Source organism: Galleria mellonella, unplaced genomic scaffold (assembly GCF_026898425.1).
Source record: "Galleria mellonella isolate WM207_F2 unplaced genomic scaffold, CSIRO_AGI_GalMel_v1 utg83, whole genome shotgun sequence".
Taxonomy (NCBI): domain Eukaryota; kingdom Metazoa; phylum Arthropoda; class Insecta; order Lepidoptera; family Pyralidae; genus Galleria; species Galleria mellonella.
This window is the reverse complement of record NW_026442162.1, coordinates 4767075-4787214: the sequence shown is the minus strand read 5'-3', so window position 1 is coordinate 4787214 and position 20140 is coordinate 4767075. Positions and strand designations below refer to the sequence as shown.

Here is a 20140-nt window from a genome sequence, read left to right as displayed (position 1 = left end):
TTTGTACTTAGGAGAAAGGGATTATTAGTAATGGGGATTTAACAGCATATAAATTGTTGGTATAACTTAATATATCCTATTAAGTCGACCTTCATGCGGTTCCCTTTGGAATCCATCATGATTGATTAATTATCAATTGATCACTGCTAGCTGATCTGTTTAATTATCATCTATCATCTTTCACTAGTGTGTGGTCCCTGCAAAGAATAGACTACGCCTTCCTTTCTCGTGGGTGTCGTAACAGGCGACTAAGGAAGACTAAGGGATGGACAGTAGCGTCCCTCTTAAAACATATCTAAAGCCCATCTGAGGTTGCCAATCCGCCGTGGCCACTACTGACAATAACCCCCCAAGGGGGAGGCTTATGTTCATTAATGGACAGTTAAAAGGCTATGATGATGATGTTGATGATCTTTCACTATATATATATATATATATATATATATATATATATATATATATATATATATATATATATATATATGTGAATTTTATGTGGCAAATAAATATATAAATATATATTATATTGTGTTATAAATGTATCTATAATTTATTTATTAGTGATGAGTCAAAATACATTATGTATATGCATAATATATTAATTTATCCCACAAAGGTTAACTATTCTATTAGTAATTGGTATGAATAATATGGATACCGATCTGATATCTATATATTTGTTTCCTTTAAATATTGATGGCGGAAAAAGGTCATTATCCATTTCGATATTGTTCATATCGGTAGGTCGTATTTTCGAATATGTTAAAAGTCTGTTATCAAATATTATTTTTTGGATAACATACTTTGAACTTATTCGTTATTGGACCAATATAAATATATTAATCCCGTGTGGTCCCGGCATAGAATAGGCTACTCCTTTCCTGCCCGTGGGTGTCGTAAAAGGCGACTAAGGGAGGGTGAGGGATGGACAGCAGTGCCCCTCTTAAATATTTTTAATGCTCTTAATCTTTAAAGCCTAACTGCGGTTGCCAATCTCCCCTAGTGGGAGTCTTATGTTTAGCGGTGGACAGTTAAAAGCTGATGATGATATTGTACTCCTAAGTAATACATATATTTTGCTATATATTACCAACTCCTAATTGGTAAACGGTCGACATGGCAACTTATACAGGTTTTATATTGCAAAAATGATACGTTATCTTTTTGTCACGTGTTTGGCACGCTGCCTTAAAACATGAAAACACTATTTGTTCAAAACAAATAGTGTTAGGCATGGCCAATAATTTTTATTTATAATTAAAATGTAGAGGTTCTCTCAGTTAACTTATTTTGTTACAAATAAAGAGACTGCTTCCATGGCGCTGTGGTGGGCATGTTGTTGTGTGTAAATGAAGTCCTTGATATGAATTACAGTCGGAACAATTAAGGAAACGAACTGTTCTGAATTAGCTCAGGTCTGGATGATCTAGCAAAGAACTAGACATATGGGATTATGTGGCGTTCATAAAAAATAAAATGGAAGAAGAAGAAGAACCAACATGGGAGTAAACCCTATCGATTCTGATGAATATTGTAAAAATTGATTCCAATTTAGCGACATAATCGCGTAACATACAAACAAAAGAGTATACATAAGTTAAGATTTTACCTTTTCAATGAAATTTGAAAAAAGGAGGTCCTCAATTCTATTATACATTTTTATGTTTGTTTTTTTTCATAACAATAATTTTCCAAATCGATTTATAACTAACAGATAGTTATAAATCGATTTGGAAAATTATTTTTTTAACTGAAAGGATATACTCACAAATTGGTCCCATAGAAATTTTATCAAAATCTGTTTACTAGTTTAGTTTTCAAATCAAAATAACCAGCTTTGTCATAATTAAAGTCGGTTTTGTGTGGAACGCAATCTTGAATTATTGAAGTAGCTTTAAAATATATTCTTCCATCGGTGTAAATTAGGCCGTTCAAACAGGTTTCAATAGAAAAAGAAATCCAAGTCGTGACTGTCGTAGGCACGACCTTCACTGTAATATGTAAATTACACATCGGCGAATAATATGTATGAATGAATATCTGCGCTGCCTAAATGTATTTAAAATACTAAAATGGAGGGGGGCTTATCAAATTGGCTGTATTTAGTGAGCGTGTGTTTGTTATACGAGTATTTTGCATATGTGTGTTACGCACGCACACACGCGGTACATTCGCTAATTCGGAATCGAATTTAATATTGTTTTTTTTTTTTGCGGTCGACCCTCATTCATGTCATATTAATTTAGTTATTTAGTTATATTTTTTTTGAGAACAAAATTTAATCTGTGTTCAGATTCTTCGACCCTCAACATTTTTAACTTGATTCAGTCGTTAAATTTCATAAATAATAGTAATACTACCGCTAATATAAGATCCTAGTATAAGACCTAAAGGGGGGCGGTAAGAGACCCAGCAAAAAACATGGGGGCGCTAAAAATAATTTATTCTCAAAGTGGGCAGTAAATAAAATAAGTTTGGGAACGCCTGATATACGGAAACTACATACTTAAAAGCGAGCAACGCCGCGGGAAACGCCTAGTAAAAAATATATATATAACCCAGATGCTGCAGGCGGAGATCTGTTGCCATTGAACGTAAACGTAAAGTTACGCAAGGAGATGCGGTACTCTATTCGCTTCTGAACGAAATAAGCAGGCCTCTTATAAATGTGAATCATGTTGATTGATACATACGAGTACATACTTAGTACAGTATATGCAAATTGATAAAACAACATGTTTATTTATAACTCGATTATACCTCAGCAGTATGTTTTGATATTAAGGTTTTTTTTTTTGATGGGTGAAAATGGTATGGTAACTGCGCCCGCGCTAACGGGATACACTGGCGGAGCACCAGTGAAGGGTGATAGATGAGAATGAAAACAGGCCAGTTAGCCCATCATGATTAATTCATCAGGAATTAACCATGATAGTTTCCAGGGAGAACCGCGAGGAGGTCGACCTGGTTGGGTATATTGCTAGCAATGGGATTCTCAGTCTCCATTACTAACAATCCCTTTCCCCTGTTAGGTTATTAAGGTTTCTTCAGGGGTGGCAATGAATACGTGACACCCCTAGTGTAGCGGCGTCCATCTGACGGGCTGTATGCTAGTTTTTCATCTTCATAGTATAAAAAAATTCTATATGAAATGTACATTTTTATAGTTGAAAATGGAAGTGCACGTTAGCGAAGATAGTAATAACGGATGGTGGAGGTTTTTTTTATGGGTGATAAAGGAATGGTAACGTCGCCTGCGCTACCGGTAACACCGGCGGAGCACCAGTGAAGGATGATAAGTGAAAATAAAAGTGTAGGTCACTTAGCCCATTGTGATAAATACACCTGGAATTAATCTCAATTACTAACAATGCCTTTCCTCCCAGGAAAGGCATTGTTAGTAATTGAGACTAAGAATCCTATTGCTAGCAATATATCCAACCAGGTCAACCTCCTGGCAGTTTTCCCTGGAAACTATCATGGTTAATTCCTGATGAATTCATCATGATGGGCTAACTGGCCTGTTTTCATTCTCATCTATCATCCTTCACTGGTGCTCCGCCAGCGTATCCCGTTAGCGCAGGCGGGGTTACCATACCATTTTCACCCATAAAAAAAAATACACCTGGAGTTCACTACGGTGGTTTTCAGGGGGAACTACGTGGAGGTCGACTTGTCAGGATATATTGCTAGCAATGAGACTTCCGCCCAGATGGTGGTGGTAGGTGAGGATGAAGTCAGGTGAGTGAGCCCATAGTGACGAATTTTCTAGGATATAACCATGATCGTTAGAGGAGAGGTTTGTTGAATGAATGAATTACTTCACTTTTATTTTCATGAATAAAATAATATAATAAATACAAAATATAAGAATAAAAGAACATAAGCAATATAAATATATGTATATCAATAATTACTAGTACCGCGTTCGAGTATTCTGGCACTTCTCTATGGTTGACTGCGAATGTTTTTAGCATTAAGTTCGCCAAGTACACATATATGTACTAATAAATAAATAAATATTTGTTTTGTAAGTAAATCGGTTGGTAGATCGCCAGCGTGAACTAATAGCGCACGAGGGGAGCTATTTCAATTTCATCCACTAAAAAAAACTTACGATGCTTTCAATATATATTATATATTACTGATACATGATGAACATACATACATTTCGTACACGTCGCGCGCTAATGGTTTTCTCGGCGCGACTGCAGGCGGCCGTAGTAGATAACCTCGCGTTATCATAGTCTCTTGTTTACCTAACCCGTGAACGTTAGTAACAGGCCTGTTAGACCGAATGCTTCATTGATTTTAACCGATTAAAAAAAAAGGGGTTATCACATTGGTTGTATTTTTTGAGTGCTTCAAAAATAAGGACGTTCTCAATTCGACTGTATTCTTGTATGTATGATCTGGACCGATTTAACTTGTTTTTTATTTATATAATTAAATTTGTAATCGATGGGGTTAACTTTCGTGTTGTTCTCATATTTTGTTAAGATTGAAGTAGCTTTTGTCTTAATTAATTTATTATTTTTGCATTTGATGGGATATAATATGTAGTATACTCTCATCCCACATAGAAATCCCATATAAATTATGTCTTGAATAAATATGGGTTCACAATGATTTAATAACATTTGAACAATAGTATTTCACATTATTTATATTTTTATTATTATGAAAGTTGGAATAGCAAATAAGCTGAAGTCCTAGCGACGAATGCACAGCACCATCGACATCATCGAAGAAATATTCCTTAAGATTGAGATGTCAGAATGAAATATAGCTATGCTGGGAGGCAGAGAAACGACTGAGACAAAGGTATCTAAGCCTACAAAGTCTTCTGTTAGTGGCGAACTAACTTTACCAACATTACCTAACAGGATATCCCCAACAAACCCTCACATAAACATACACAATGTTTACATATTAGCTCTGTTATAAGCAATACCGTTTAAATAAAATTTATGAGTTTGAAATTTGGCTGCGGTGCTTGTTTATCGTGGCATCAGTTAAAAATGATTGCATGACAGGCATTCTTCCAATTGCGCTCGCAATTAGATTGTTCCCCATCTGAAATGCAGAAGTAAATATAGCTTCATCTCGCGTATACAATTTATTTTGACATCTCTGTCTGTTGCAGAGCTTCCCAAACGTTCGCAGATCGTTTACCTTCGTCTTTTCCTCGTCCCATCTAATTTGGGTCGGGTCTCTTCCTGTTAGTAGTTTGGGTCGGGTCACTACACTATACTTACAGGTGGATTGTTATTTCTTGATTTTCTCAAGAAATCCGCTGGAGTTGTTACTGATTTTGGTCTATATAGTTAAAGTACCTAATTACTACATTTTAAAAGAAATTGAACATGTGGCTTAAAAAAAAATATATGTTCTTTAAATCTTTCAAAACTTATGTTATTTAATAAAAAAAAACGGGGTTACTAAAGAATGTATTATCTATATCTCGCTTTTTTAGATCCTCTTTTAGATGTATTTTGTATCTAGTGTATTTTTATTTTTTCACCGATATGGTTCCAGAGATCAATTGGAGAACAATTGACCCTGGGGTCGTGTTGACTTCATCGTGCCACCTTATAAAAGTCTGTGCCCATCAACATAAAAATTCTTGAATAGTTGTGTTTTATGGATTAAGTGAATAACTTAGTACATACAATATTTGTCAATAGTAAGTAGTATGTTACTTGTTATTAATTGTTACTTATGTATTTTAATTTTCTTATTAAATATTTTATTTTAGTAGACGACGTCCTTTAATTATATGAGATGATTTTTTTTTAAATTCAGTTTCCCATCTCTTCATATGTGATATTTGACGAGATTGATAACTGAATCATATGTTGGTTTATTCCTACACTCGTCTCCTACATGTTTAGTTTAAAACTTATTAATATGTATGTATCTATATATCTATATTTGGAATACTATGCACAAAATGGCTCGCAACCTTCAATTACGTATGCACTACGAAAATTTCTTACAGTTGGCACACATCCAGGCCATTGCGTTTTCTCTTTGCTTTTATAACTATTTTAGGTCTTTGCACGCTGGCATGGTGTGCTATCTGGTGATCTGTTGTTTATTGGCGTAGGTTTATTTCCCTCCTAAAAGGCTACTGATAATATCATTAATGTTTCACAATGTAAACATAAAATCTACGTCATTGCCTTCATCAATAAAAAAATCATAGAATATTTTTAGATGACCTTCAAAATTTTTTTATCGAACAAAATTATCATACACATTTTTAATTACCTAATTTAAATTTTTAAGTTTTATATAAGTACCGGCGAAAAAAAATTTATCGATACGGTCTAATGGGCCGTAATCGCGTCACACGGTCAAACAAACAATCGAAGTGTGACAGTGTTCGGGCATACTATCGCATTTTCCGGAGGCTGGCAAGCTTGCGGCGGCGGACGGCAGTGCCGCCGGCGCACGCGCACGGAAAGCATGTGCTGCGCGTCACCGCGATGTATATAGAACCAGCCGCGTTCCGCGCGTCCAGCGCGGAGTCCCTCGCTGTCTCCGAAACCCCGACCGCTGTTTGGATACAGTGCTTACCCTCACCGTTATTCGCAGGCAAGAAAGCGCCCCTCAAAACCTACGAAGAGGTCCAGCCCCTCCTTCAGCAGGGCCGGAAGAGGGATCTCAAGATTCTCATAAGAGAGAACTCGTGGCCGATCAACAGCGCCGTCCGCGCGTCCCTCTGGCCAGCCCTCTGCAAGCAACACCAACATGGAAAGTCTATGCTCGACGGATTCTACTGGGACATGGTTACGCAGGTCAGTGATCTTTATGTTACGCAACCACACTTGACTGTTCAAGGTGCACGGCTCTCGATTGGATTCGTGGATTTTTTTTTCGTGACTGAAACGCAAAGCGACGACATTAAAAGGTGTCATCTCGAGGAGTAGGCATACTCTCAATGCTCTCAAGGTCATGTGTATTTACTTTGCACAACGCCGCCCAAATGTTTATCAGATAGCGCCCTAAGATAACGTACTGGAAGTCGATGAAATTTTGCTTTAACTATTGTAAATTAATATTTACAAGTATCCTTAAATAATTGGAATTCTTAATTATAGTATTTCTTTTTTTGTTACTTATTAATTGCTACATAACAAACACGTAGCTATTAATACTTTAGCAGGCGCAATTATTTGAACAGGTGTCTAAATAATTGTGTTGACGGATCTGTCAGTGACGGCGTCATCGAAATTCATGTTGCGTATCTCTTCAAAACCGATTTCTAACAAAACACTGCTCAGTGTTGTAAAGAGAATAAATGTAACCATGCACTGTATCTCCTTATACATATATATAAATTAACACTTCAATTTTGACAAATGTAAATCGAAGTAAATAAATCGTTAAAGCAACCATTAAAATCGGTTAACAATCTAAAACTAATATTGTAAAGACGAAAGAATATATTTTTGTTTTTAGTACTTAAATAAATTGAAAAATTATAAATCGATTTTAAATAATTATTTCATGTATAGAAAACTTCATTATTAACAGCGAGTAACATGGACTATATTTTATTTAAAAAAACATGTAAATATATTGCATAAGTGACATGTATTCGAATTAACCTCATGTTTTTTAAATTACGTGGTTTCCAAAACAATATTTTGATATTTGGTGCGAACACAACCGAAAAGCGTTCCAGTTGTTTACGCTCGCTGTGTCATACACACGGCAGGTCCTTGCTTACTTACGACATCAACGTGCGCGCGCGCATCCTCCGCGTCACAGTGGGAGCGTCCCGCGCATCTCAATTAACCGGCCGGTTAACAATAGCCAACTAATTATACCACAGGTGCGCTGCTCTGTAGATAATGAATGGTGGTGCCATGAAATAGTGGTTTTATTGTTTTCTAATGTTATATTTTATCAGTATTATGTTTATTTGTATAAGTGTGTGTTTAACACTCCTATGTAATCTATATATTAATACGTAAAGCAAAAACTTTGTACCTCTTTTTACGAAAATCGCCCAGACGGAGGAGTGTGAAATTTAGTACACTTCTAGTTTTTATAGAGAAGGAGTGCAGAATGCTACTATTTTTTTTAATTATGCATAAAAAAATCTTTAAATCAATAAAAAAAATTACACCATTGCCATGTATTTGACACACACATACACACACACACACACACACACACACACACACACACACACACACACACACACACACGCGCGCGTATATATTCTTTTGTTTATTGTTAAAGTTTGTGGTCAAATTGAGAATAGATTAATATTGTTTGTCTTTAATATTATTTGTCTATAGTCTTACTAAATGTCAAACATAACCATAATAAATTCATTCATTACAATATATGTTATGGTCGAATTTCGACCACTGGGCGACCACTAGTACTTATTAAATATTATACAATTTAACAGGAATAAACGTATATATCATCTGACGACCTGAAATAATGTGTTACAGTGGATGCAGGTGACTCAGGACCGTTCTTTATGGTAGTCTATGAGGAAGGCTTATGTCCAGTAGTGGACGGATAATGGCTGAAATGATAAAATGTATATACCACACGAAATCCTTAGAGGGCAAGTAGAGAGATAGCCTGTAAAGAATTACTGTAAGGATATTATCGCCAATTTTGGACACGGATATTATATCCATATGACGAATGACTTTAGCTTGTCACCATAACGCTGTCATGGCACTTCGGTTATAGGGTTTGATTTAGTTTTCAATCGACTTCAAGAATGAGGTTCTTCTTTCTATTGTTTTTTTTATGTTTGTTACCTCATACCTTACCTCGCGGTTCTCCTTGGAAACAATCGTGGTCAATTCTTGTTGAATTCGTTGTGAAGGGCCAACCTACCTTTTTTTTTGTTTAACGTGTGGAAAATCTTCAGTAAGGCCGTCCCATCTGCCGGAGTGAGGGCTAATGGGGTGTGTGGGATTCGTACCCACTAGAAACCACACGACGTACCTCGAGGCGCTTATGTTGGATCCCGGGTTCCCGTTTGTACGACTACCGAGTATCCAACGCGACGGCTCGCCTTGTAGGTGGTGTAGGACAGGCCTCCTCTCTTAGTTAGGGTGGGGCCAACCGACCTGCATTTCTCCTTACATATCATCCCACACTGGTGTCCTACCAGCGTACGCTGATAGCGCAAGCGGGATGTCCATTCCATTTGTACCCATTTAAAATGGAGAGAAATATAATGTTCAATTCTTTTCAACTTGTATAAATGTATTAAAAATCTTTAAAAGAACTGTATGTATAATTGGCACGTCATCAACTGTGCCTGTTCACCTTCGCTTGCTCATGAGCATAACTATTTAATGGTCGTGTAAGTCTTAACCTCTCAGATCTATTTACTGTCACATTAGAATCATAACAATCTGTTTTCAATTTGTATGTATTAAACATGGTTTGTTTGCGTAGTTATAATTTATTTGTAATCTAACATGTGAGTTTATTTTGAACCAATTTCAAAAAGGAAAGACAATTTGATGGTATACTAGTTATATATATATATTATATATAAATCTATTAAAAAATCTATTAAATATATAACTAGCGACTTGCTCCGGCTTCGCATGGATGCAATGTTGATACTACAGAATATAATTTCGAATATATATTTTTTAATTTATCGTAACGTACATCGTCGTACGATAAAATTATCGGTGTTTCTCTACTATATTATGCATGTATTATACATATAAACTTTCCTTTTGAATCACTCTATATATTAAAAAAATCCGCATCAAAATTCGTTGTGTAGTTTTAAAGATCTATGAATACATAGGGACAGATAAACGAGAAGCGATTTTGTTTTACATTATATAGTGATAGTGATATACAATTTTTAACCAATTTTAATTTTAACTACTTTAATTGTAACTGTTTTTTCGACACAGATTACGAGTATAACAGTTTTGTCGACACAGAAGTTAAACATTTCGATTAAAAACTAAGCCATCAAAAGATTTATTTTTAATCGATTTTTTTAGAATATGTTAAGGTATAACGTACTAAAACTATAATATAATAGATATCTACCCTAATATAACTTACCTGTAAGAATACACACAAAAATACACTATTGATTGTCTTTTTTTAAACTGATTTAAAAAAGAAGGAGACTCTCAATTCGGTTGTATTTTTTTTTATATTTATTACCTCACAACTCCGGCAGTTGTAAAGTGAATTAGAAAATTCTATTTTATCTACTTATAGATTGTCCACATAATTTTTGTCAAAATTCATTCCGCAGTTTAGTTTTTAAAAATAATTCGTAGTGCCACAATTGAAGTCGGTTTTCCTTTTTGGAACACAATCTTAATCATTATTTCTCTTAAAATCTCCTATAAGAGATATCAACAAAGAATAGACTTGTTTTCCTCAGTGTATCAACCGATTTTCCGGTGACACAGTGCGTTCCATGCATTACGATTTTCATTCAGGCTATATGATTCAGTTCATTGGGAGCTCACAACGTGCCGTCCAATGTCAAAGCGATAACCGAGCCAAATGTTCCGGTCTTCCAAGAAACTGAAGGAAAGTGGCACCCAAAATACTTTTAAAGTGTGATCATACTCTATTTTTAATTTTGTTTGTATTTTTTTTATGTTACTTTTGAATGGCAAACAAAATAATGGTTCACCTGATGGAAAATGGGAAGCTTTGCCTATAGAATGGCAATCGACACTTATAGACAGAACTATGGGTATAAACAGAGTATGCTTTTTCGCCTATGATACCCTTCGTGGGTTATCGTTCCTGAGAACAAAGGTGTTATGTCTCTGTACCCTGCGATTTTGTATTAATTTTGATGTGATATTGCATGTTTTATTCTCTGATCATTGTGTCAAACAGCTACATCGTCAATGTCACCATTTGTTATGCTGGTTTAAGACGCAGCATTCCGATAGTAGCGATTTTGATGTCTGCACAATACAAACATTTTTAGTCACATGTATGTGACTGTTCTTAAATTAAATGAAATTTGCATTAACACATACAAATAATTAAATTATGTTCCACAAAAAAGGCCGACTTCAATTGTGGCAAAACCAGCTATTTTTATTTCAAAACTTAATACTGAACCGATTTTGATAAAATTTGTAAGTATCTTATATATTCTTTTAGGTTTAAAAAAAAGGAATTTCCCCAAACGGTTTACAACTAACGTAGTTATGAGGTAACAAACAATAAAAAAAAATATATATACAACCGAATTGTCAATCTCCTTCTTTTTAAAGTAGGTTGAAAATACAGATGATTTGAGCCCACGTAATCTTTGGAAATTATTAAAAATAAACTCTTTTAAAAAGAATGGAAGAAATTTAAATATTTTCCTCAATGAATCAACCGAATTTCTCCTGAAAGTGCGATGTACATACAAATTGTATGATTCAATACACCGGGAGCTTACCACGTGCCATCCAATGTAACATTGAATGACAACGGAGCCAAGTATTCCCGTGTTCAAAGAAATCGAGGAAAAGCGACTCCCAAAATATTTGTAATGTGTGGTCATAGTCTTTATTTAGTTTTCTTAATTTTGATGTGACATTGGATGTTTCGTTTACTGATCATTGTGTCAAACAGCTTTAATAAGATACGCGATTTGACACAATTATCAGAAGGAGGTGAGGTACTTATTATTATATGTGTAGGTATTTTTAACATTTAGGTATTTGTTTATACTTTTTCTGGCTGTGTTATGCAATTATGTGTTATATTGTAATTATCCTTATTAATATTATAAAAATAAAAGGGATTCTTTTGTTACCTTATAGCTTATATACCTTATACAAATCAGTATGAAATTTGCTATTCACGTAGTATATGGGATGGAGAAGGATATAGGCTACTTTTTATCCCGGTCTTACAACGATGTTGTAAAAGCTGGGGATTATATATATGCCTCTACTCTGCAATTTAACTACCACATCCCATGGTTTAACACAGCCATTCAACCTCTGATTGGGTTATTTAAGCGTTATTGGGCATACACAATTAAACATCTTGAACGTAACACTCGACATACAGGGGGGAAAGGGATTGTTAGCAATGAAGTTTGACAGCCCCATTGCTAGCAATATACCCTATTAGGTCCACGTGGTTCCCCTTAGAAATGTGTGAACAATTTCTGTTAAATTCGTCACGATGGGCTAACTGACCTGTTTCATCCTCACCTATCATCTCTCACTGGTATATACCGATAGCGCGCGCGGGGTTGCCATTCCATTATCGCCCATTAAAAAAAAACAACAACCGACATACTCACATTTCTCCGAGCATAATTTAACGTGACATGGGCGAGCCTACAGTCGTCACTCGAGTTCATTTGTTTAGTTAATCTTTTGTTTCTTAAATTATACTATTATATGGATAGACACTGCAGTGTTTTGGAATCTATAGCTGGCACACGACCTGAATAAGTAACACAGATTCCCAATGTGACAAGTCGATCGATACATCAGGCATCTCAGCAATGCACGGTTCGGTCCGAAGGCGAGGGGCTGAGGGAGTGGCATGTTCAACTCTGATCCGGTGCCAACGACTCACGCGCCTTGACACCGCATCATTGTCACTAGGTGGTGACGATTACTTCTAGCTGTAGTTTTTTATACAATTTAGAGCGGCAAACAAGTGAGTTTTGCAAAAATGGCGGTTACGTTTGTAATTTTAGACACCTACCTATGTTTGATTAGTTTTGTGGGCATATTAGACTGAATACATTTGTATTTGGAACGCAGTTTTTTTTGTTGTTAGAGATGCAAAGGAGCTAACAGTTCAGCTGAAGGAAAGCGGCTATCCTCACCCATAAACACTTGTAACACGAAAGGAGTTATTTATTTAAAACACCAATAGATTATATGTATATGTATATTTGCCATATATTATATAAAACATAACATATTGCACTTGAAAAATAGATACAGCGATAAGTTTAACAACTCGTTAGCAAGGGTGGGCTTATCTCTAAAAGAGATCTCTTCCAGCCAACCCAATGCAGTGAAAGAGAAATTAAATTTTGAGTTTAGCATAAGCCCCTATTTGGGTTATTTTAATTATTATGGCAATATAGATGTCTAATATTGACACGGTTTACCATAGACTATTTAAAATATCTAACTTGCCTACGTTGCCCATTTCTAAAGATTAAAGTTTTACGTATTTGTAACTTACAATTTCCGTGTATATGTATTATACATTGTATTCTTTAAACTAAAGCCCAACCACACTTTGTCTTCTGTTGCGTTCATAAAGCCCCCCTATAATAGATTTTCTTATATATCTTCTATGTACAGACAGCGACCAGTTATGATTTTATTATATGTATTGTATATTACTAACTCGATCACTATAACATTAACGACTTGTAACAAGATTCAAACTATAAAAAAAACTATAAAAATATCATGGCAGGCTTCTTAATATAAAATTATGTTACCTGTATCGGCCAGCCTTTAACGTGTATACCAAATTTCATAGCGATCGGTTAAACTGTTAAGGCGCTATAAGGTTACAAACAAACTCGCTTTCACATTTATAATATTAATAAGGATACCAGTGTATGTTGTTTATTAAACGCACTCGTTTTTTTTTATCTATACTGAACTAATATTATAAAGAGATAAGTCTCTCTGACTCATTGTTTATGAAGTTCTTGTTACTTATATAAATTTTTTTATATAAATGTATATTTTACGGCTCTGGATACAAGCCATTTTGAGCCCCTTCTTACAAAGTTTCAAATATCGAATCTTGGCACTTATATGATATGTTGGCACTCTTTTTAGATCTTAGTTTTTGTCTTTCATCACTTTAAGAGCATTTTGAGTACTTATTTAGTGTTACTATTACTATACTCGTATTAATGAATTTTTTTTTTACTTATTTAATGTTCGCTTTTAAGCAATAAGCAAGGGGGACGTTTTAAATTATCTGTATATTTTAACCGACTAAAAAAAGGAGGTTTTCAATTGGGTCATTTATTTTTTGTCTTTGTTACATCTGAACTCGGTCATTTAAAAATCAATAACAAAAATATTAAAATCTTGTTTGGTTTAATACTTGTTTGGTTTAATAATTTGGTTAAATACTTGTTTGGTTTTTAGACTAAAATAATTAGTTTTGCCGCAATTGATGTGGATTTACACGATAACCGCTATTTTGTAATCGTTTTGATATTTTTTTGTAATCGATAGAGTTTACTCCAATGTTGTCCCATATGTATTTTGTGATGACTCAAACTGTTTTCTTTTTGATGGGTGAAAATGGTATGGTATGGTATGGTAACCCCGCCTGCGCTAACGGTATACGCTGGCGGAACACCAATGAAGGGTGATAGATGAGAATGAAAACAGGTCAGTTAGCCCATCATGATTAATTCATCAGGAATTAACCATGATAGTTTCCAGGGAGGACCGCGAGGAGGACGACCTGGTTGGGTATATTGCTAGCAATGGTTTCAGTCTCCATTACTAACAATCCTTTTCAGTGGGTCAAACTGTTTTCAATCGACAAAAAAAAAGAAGGAAGTTCTTAATTTGATTGTATGTTTTTTTTTTAATGGTTGTTACTCTACTCATAACTCTGTCAGTTGTAAACCGATTTCAAAATTCATTTTTTTATCTGAAAGGGTATATGTACTTACAGATTGCTCCCGTCGAAATTTAATCAAAATCAATTTAGTAGATTAGTTTTTAAATCGAAATCGGTTTTGTTACAATTGAAGTCTGTTTTTTTTGTGAACCACAATCTTAATTATTACTAATAGATTTTTTTTTATACAATTTAGAATGGCAAACAAGTTGACGACCCACCTGATGGAAAGTGGTAACCTTCGGCTATAGACATGAGCAGTACCATGGATATAACAGAGTATAATCTTTCGCCCATGATACCCCCATGCGTTGCCATTCCTGAGGACTCAGGTGTTATTCCTCTGTACCCTGTAAATTCACGCCATATCCCACCCTTCAAACCGAAACACAGCCATGCAAACACAACTGCTTCACGGTAGAAACACGAATGGGACAGAGGTACCCAAGCAATCGATTTTTGTACAAAGTCTCCCTCTGGTGATCTGATCTGATCAAAATCTCTTTGTAGTTATAAATATACGAATACAATTGGGCGGAGTCGCCCACGTCATCTCGCAATCTTATTACACGAAAAATCCGATTACAGCGGACAGAAAAGACGATGTTTCATTATACACGTTTCTAATTGAATCCTTGAAGGTTTCGGATTATAATATCTAATGAAGCAATTGTATGGATTCTTGGCAGGTATAAATCTTTATCAATACGCTTTATGTGTCATAATAGAGATACCATAAAAGTTCAATACAAATTATACTGACGAATCTTAATAAATCTAATCAATCAATACATATATATATATATATATATATATATATATATATATATATATATATATATATATATATATATATATATATATATATATATATATATATATATATATATATATATATATATATATATATATATATATAAAATCGTAACTGGTCGCTGTCTGTACATGGAAGATATATAAGAAAAACTATTATAGAGGGGCTTTATGAACGCAATCCAACCCAAAATAATGATTTTTAGAATTTTTGTCTGTTTGTACGTTTGTGCGCGCTAATCTCAGAAACGACTTTACCTATTTGAATGCGGTTTTTATTAATGCGTTGCGGTCTGCTCCACTTAACATTTAGTATTTGTTTTATTTCAATCGGTTCATAAATTAAAATGTTATATCAATCTAAAGAATCACAACAGACAGAGGTACCCAAGCAATCGACTTTTGTACAAAGTCTCCCTCTGGTATTGTGATTGCAACACTAGCGACATGATTCCATATTGTTCTGATAAATGTATATTAGTGTAACTTGTCAATGTAAATTATTGTAAAACTCCATCCCTCGACCATTAAGTTCCCTTAGTGGCCTCTAACGACACCCACGGGAAAGGAAGGAGTGGTCCATTATATGCCGGGACCACATGGTATGTATATAATCGGGGTTAAATCCTGATGGATTCGTATCGATGTGCCAACTGACCGGACTTCATCCCTCACAAGTACTCAATTGTATATACCTATAGAGCAGACTGAGTTACTAGTTTACATTTACTTTTCTTAAAAAAAAATATTGTAAGGTGGTAACTGTCGCCTATATAAACATAAACAGCACAAAAACAGCGATCCTCACTAGTCGCCGTTACTAATTAAATAATAAACATTTTAAACAAATTTTTACATTCAGAATATTCTCCAGGAGACCATTAGTGAGACCATCGAAGGTCTAGTTTAAAGGCTAGTTAGTTATATACATTATTTTTAAAGTCATAACTAGATAATTGATTCGACGTACATAGGTAAACAGCGCGCGGTGGCCGCGAGCCAATACTGAAATAGACAGCACTTTGCTTTTCTCACCTTCTGGTACCTATGTACTTGCATTGTGGTCACGCGCTCGTGATATATAACTTCACGCTAGCCCTGTTACGGGTTAGGTTGAAATGTCTTATCACTAGGTAACATGTAATGAGTACAATTTAACATCGACCGTGAAACCGGGACATATAATGGACTACTTACTCTTACATACGAGTCTCCCTCTGGTATTAGAGTTTCTATTCTCTGAAGATTGCCTGAAATACCAAAAGATAAACAAACGGATTCACATCATATAAGGAATGTACATTTAGTGCAGCTTTTAAATTTTTGCTAACATTATTAATGTAAAAGAAAGAGGGTAAACGTCAGGCAGGCGGCTGGTCGTAAAACTAAAAGCCAAATCTTTTTGTAATATGGATAAAAACATATTACGCCGATCCCAAATTATAATTGGGACAAGGGTAGGAAGATGATGATGATTAATGTAAAAGAAGTACCTCTTACCGCCTTAACAGCTTAACCAATCCCTATAAAGTTTGGTGTATACACATACTATATGGAATAGAGAAGGACATAGTGAATAGTTAGTGAATATATTCCGCTTACGCGGTCGAAGTCACGGGTAAAAGCTAGTAGTATATAATTAGGTATATAATTAATTTGATTTTCCCGTCAACCTATTTTTAATATTTTTTTTATTGAACCATTGTCAGAATGGTCATATTTGTGTATTATCAATAAAAATAATATTTTGTTAAAATTAGAAGACACCCTTAAATTTCTCTACTATTCGACTTGAAGTAGTTATATTGTTTTTCAAAATAGTAAATAATGTAGAAATGGTTGACTGCCTTCTGCAATAGAATGAATGATATTGTGGGGTAGCAAATAAAAGGTGCAATAGATAATGTAGTTCTAATAATAGACACAAAGAGCGCAATTAAAAAATACTTGTCCATGTATCATATTAGCTTGTTAACGTTCTAGTAAATAGAATAACGTGACTCTATAAGGTCATATAAAGTATGAACTTGTGTGATTCTAAACTGTAATTTTTTTTTTATTTCCAAAGGGCTAATGTTTCCCATTATGCCACCAAAATACAGGAAACGAAAAGGGAAATTAAAAAGGAACGGTGAGGATAAGTGTGTTGCTTATGTGATAGCTAGTCCACATTACTAACAATTCCTTCCTCCTTAGCGTAGACTGTTACGGAAACATACGCATGGGGTGTATCATGGGCGAAACAGTATACTCTGTTATGTCCATAGTACTGCTCATGTCTATAGGAGACGGTTACCACTTTCCATCAGGTGGACCGCCAGCTTGTTTGCCATTCTAAGTAGTATAAAAAAAAAATCAATGTGTATGAGAATAAAAGAATTCGAGATGTAAGTTTATAGGAAAATAATAAAGATATCATGCAAGGACAGGGTGCGTAACGAGACTGTTCTGCAGAGAATACACTAAAAGGCATAAGTAATATATGTTATAAAACGCTGTAATTTGCTGTACTCAGGACACATAATGCAGAATAGAAAATACAGTTTATAATACAGGGAAAGATCTAAGGTTCCCAAAGACCGGGAAGACGCCGAACCTCCTGGTTAAAAAGTCTAAGGCAGTGGGTCGAAATGAGCACCAAATCCCGTTTCAAGATGGCGGTGGACATAGTAAAGTTCGCCATGATGATCGCCAACCTCCAGAAGGAGATCGTACCTTAAAAAGATTGTCAAGTAGCGCTAATATTGTGCTTGATAATGATAACAATTGAATATTTTGGAAACGAACCGGGATTTTTTTTAATTATTTTTAACATGTATTATGTTGACCCACGTATAGCTTAAATAAAGTATCCTAAACCTATAAAATACATTCTTAAAAGTACTTTAATGTAAGACTTTATTATTACATGTATAGATTACCCGGTCTATGTCCTTCTCCATGCTAAATACTTAGCGTGTGCCAAATTTCATGATGATTAGTCGAGCCGTCACGGCGTTTAGAGGTCTATCTATCTTATTTAAGAGCTGCGCTCTTGTCGGTGGAACTCTTGCCACTCACTACGATTTTCAGCGAGTCTCTTCATCTCTTGATACGACACGACACCAACTCCTTCTTTGATATGTGGGCTCCATTTGTTAGGGAAGTTTCTGTATTCAGCGAAAAGCAATACTAGGACTCTTAATCGTTCTTTATTGCGAACTCCGATTCATTCTGGTCAAGCGTATTCTGACTCTTTTATTGTGACTGCAATTAGATTATGGAACACACTTCCTCATGAAATTAGAAATAGCCTAAGCATTGGGATTTTCAAAACACGTCTGAAGAATTATTATGTACCTCTATCTATTTATATGTATTTACTTATATATATATATATATATATATATATATATATATATATATATATATATATATATATATATATATATATATTTTATTTATACACAATGCTGATGTACGTACTTATTATATTTATGTATTATATATAATATATATTATTAGTATTTAGATACGTAATCTTCCAAGATTTTGGTCGTTAAATCATCATATCATCATCATCATCATCATCAGTCCTTTACCGTCCACTGCTAAACATAAGCCTTGGCAGGCTGATTGGCAATCGCAGTCAGGCTTTAGAGATGTTTTAAGAAGGACGCTGTTGCCCATCCCTCGTTATCCCTCAGTCATCTTTTACGACACTCACAGGAAAGGAAAGGGTGGCTTATTCTATGCCGGGACCACACGACCAGGTCATTAAATATATGTACGGAATTGTATTTTTTTTATCTTATGTTTTTTATCATCATGTGTTTTATATATGTATATATATATATATATATATATATATATATATATATATATATATATATATATATATATATATATTATTTACCTATATAGGGTTATCTCGGGGTTTCCATCGGATTACACGGGCCGTAGTAACGAGCTGACTGATGTAGCGACGTTATAAATAAATCATGCAACGCAAAAATCTTAAAGTTAATAATAAACAAAAATCATCAGTTTCCTGCCCTTTATAGCGTACTAAAAATATATGTGCAGGTAATAAAAAATACAAAAAGTGTGTAAAATTGTAACTTTACACCTATTATTATGCTTAATAATAATAATATTAAATATAATACGAGAAAAATGATATTGTTAAATAATGCGTATTAAAAATTCTTATTTAGGTTTACATAGTCGAGAGATAAATTTTTTAGATATATATAAACGTATCATTTAGATGTATTATGTAGTCCAGTATCAATGTCTTTTTTTTTTAATGGGTGAAAAATGGAATGGTAACTCCGCCCGCGCTATCGGTATACACCGACGAGGCACCAGTGGAAGATGATAGGTGAGAATGAATGCAAGTTAGTTGGCCCCACCATGATGAATTTGATAAGAATTAACTATGATGGTTTCCAGGGGGAACCGCGTGGAGGTCGACCTGAGAGTGTTTATTGCTAGCAATGCGGCTATTAGACCTCATTACTAACAATCCCTTTCCCCCAGTATCAATGTCGTGCTTGTGTTGTAACTGTAACACTTATTAATTTATTATTTTTAATTAGTTATTATTTTTTGTTTCCACTAATTCACTGTGGGCCAACTGACCTAATTTGATCGTCATCTGCCATCGCACACCGGAGCCACGCTAGTGTATACCGATAGTGCAGGCGGGTTTTTTTAATGG

The 20140-nt window shown here is 34.7% G+C and overlaps 1 protein-coding gene across 10 annotated transcripts in view; it reads left to right on the top strand.

The window, feature by feature from the left end:
- The window catches only part of LOC113517007 (GTPase-activating protein skywalker), a 119525-nt gene that overhangs the window by 14983 nt on the left and 84402 nt on the right, over positions 1–20140 (top strand). For 6 of the 10 annotated variants that reach the window (XM_052901975.1, XM_052901978.1, XM_052901974.1 and 3 more), the window contains exon 1: positions 6321–6803. In XM_052901975.1, coding sequence (XP_052757935.1) covers positions 6336–6803 — 468 coding nt within the window. In that variant the 5' untranslated portion in view covers positions 6321–6335. Of the gene's footprint in view, positions 1–6320; positions 6804–20140 lie in introns of those variants that run through there. The other 4 variants (XM_052901980.1, XM_052901983.1, XM_052901982.1 and 1 more) reach the window with 1 other exon arrangement.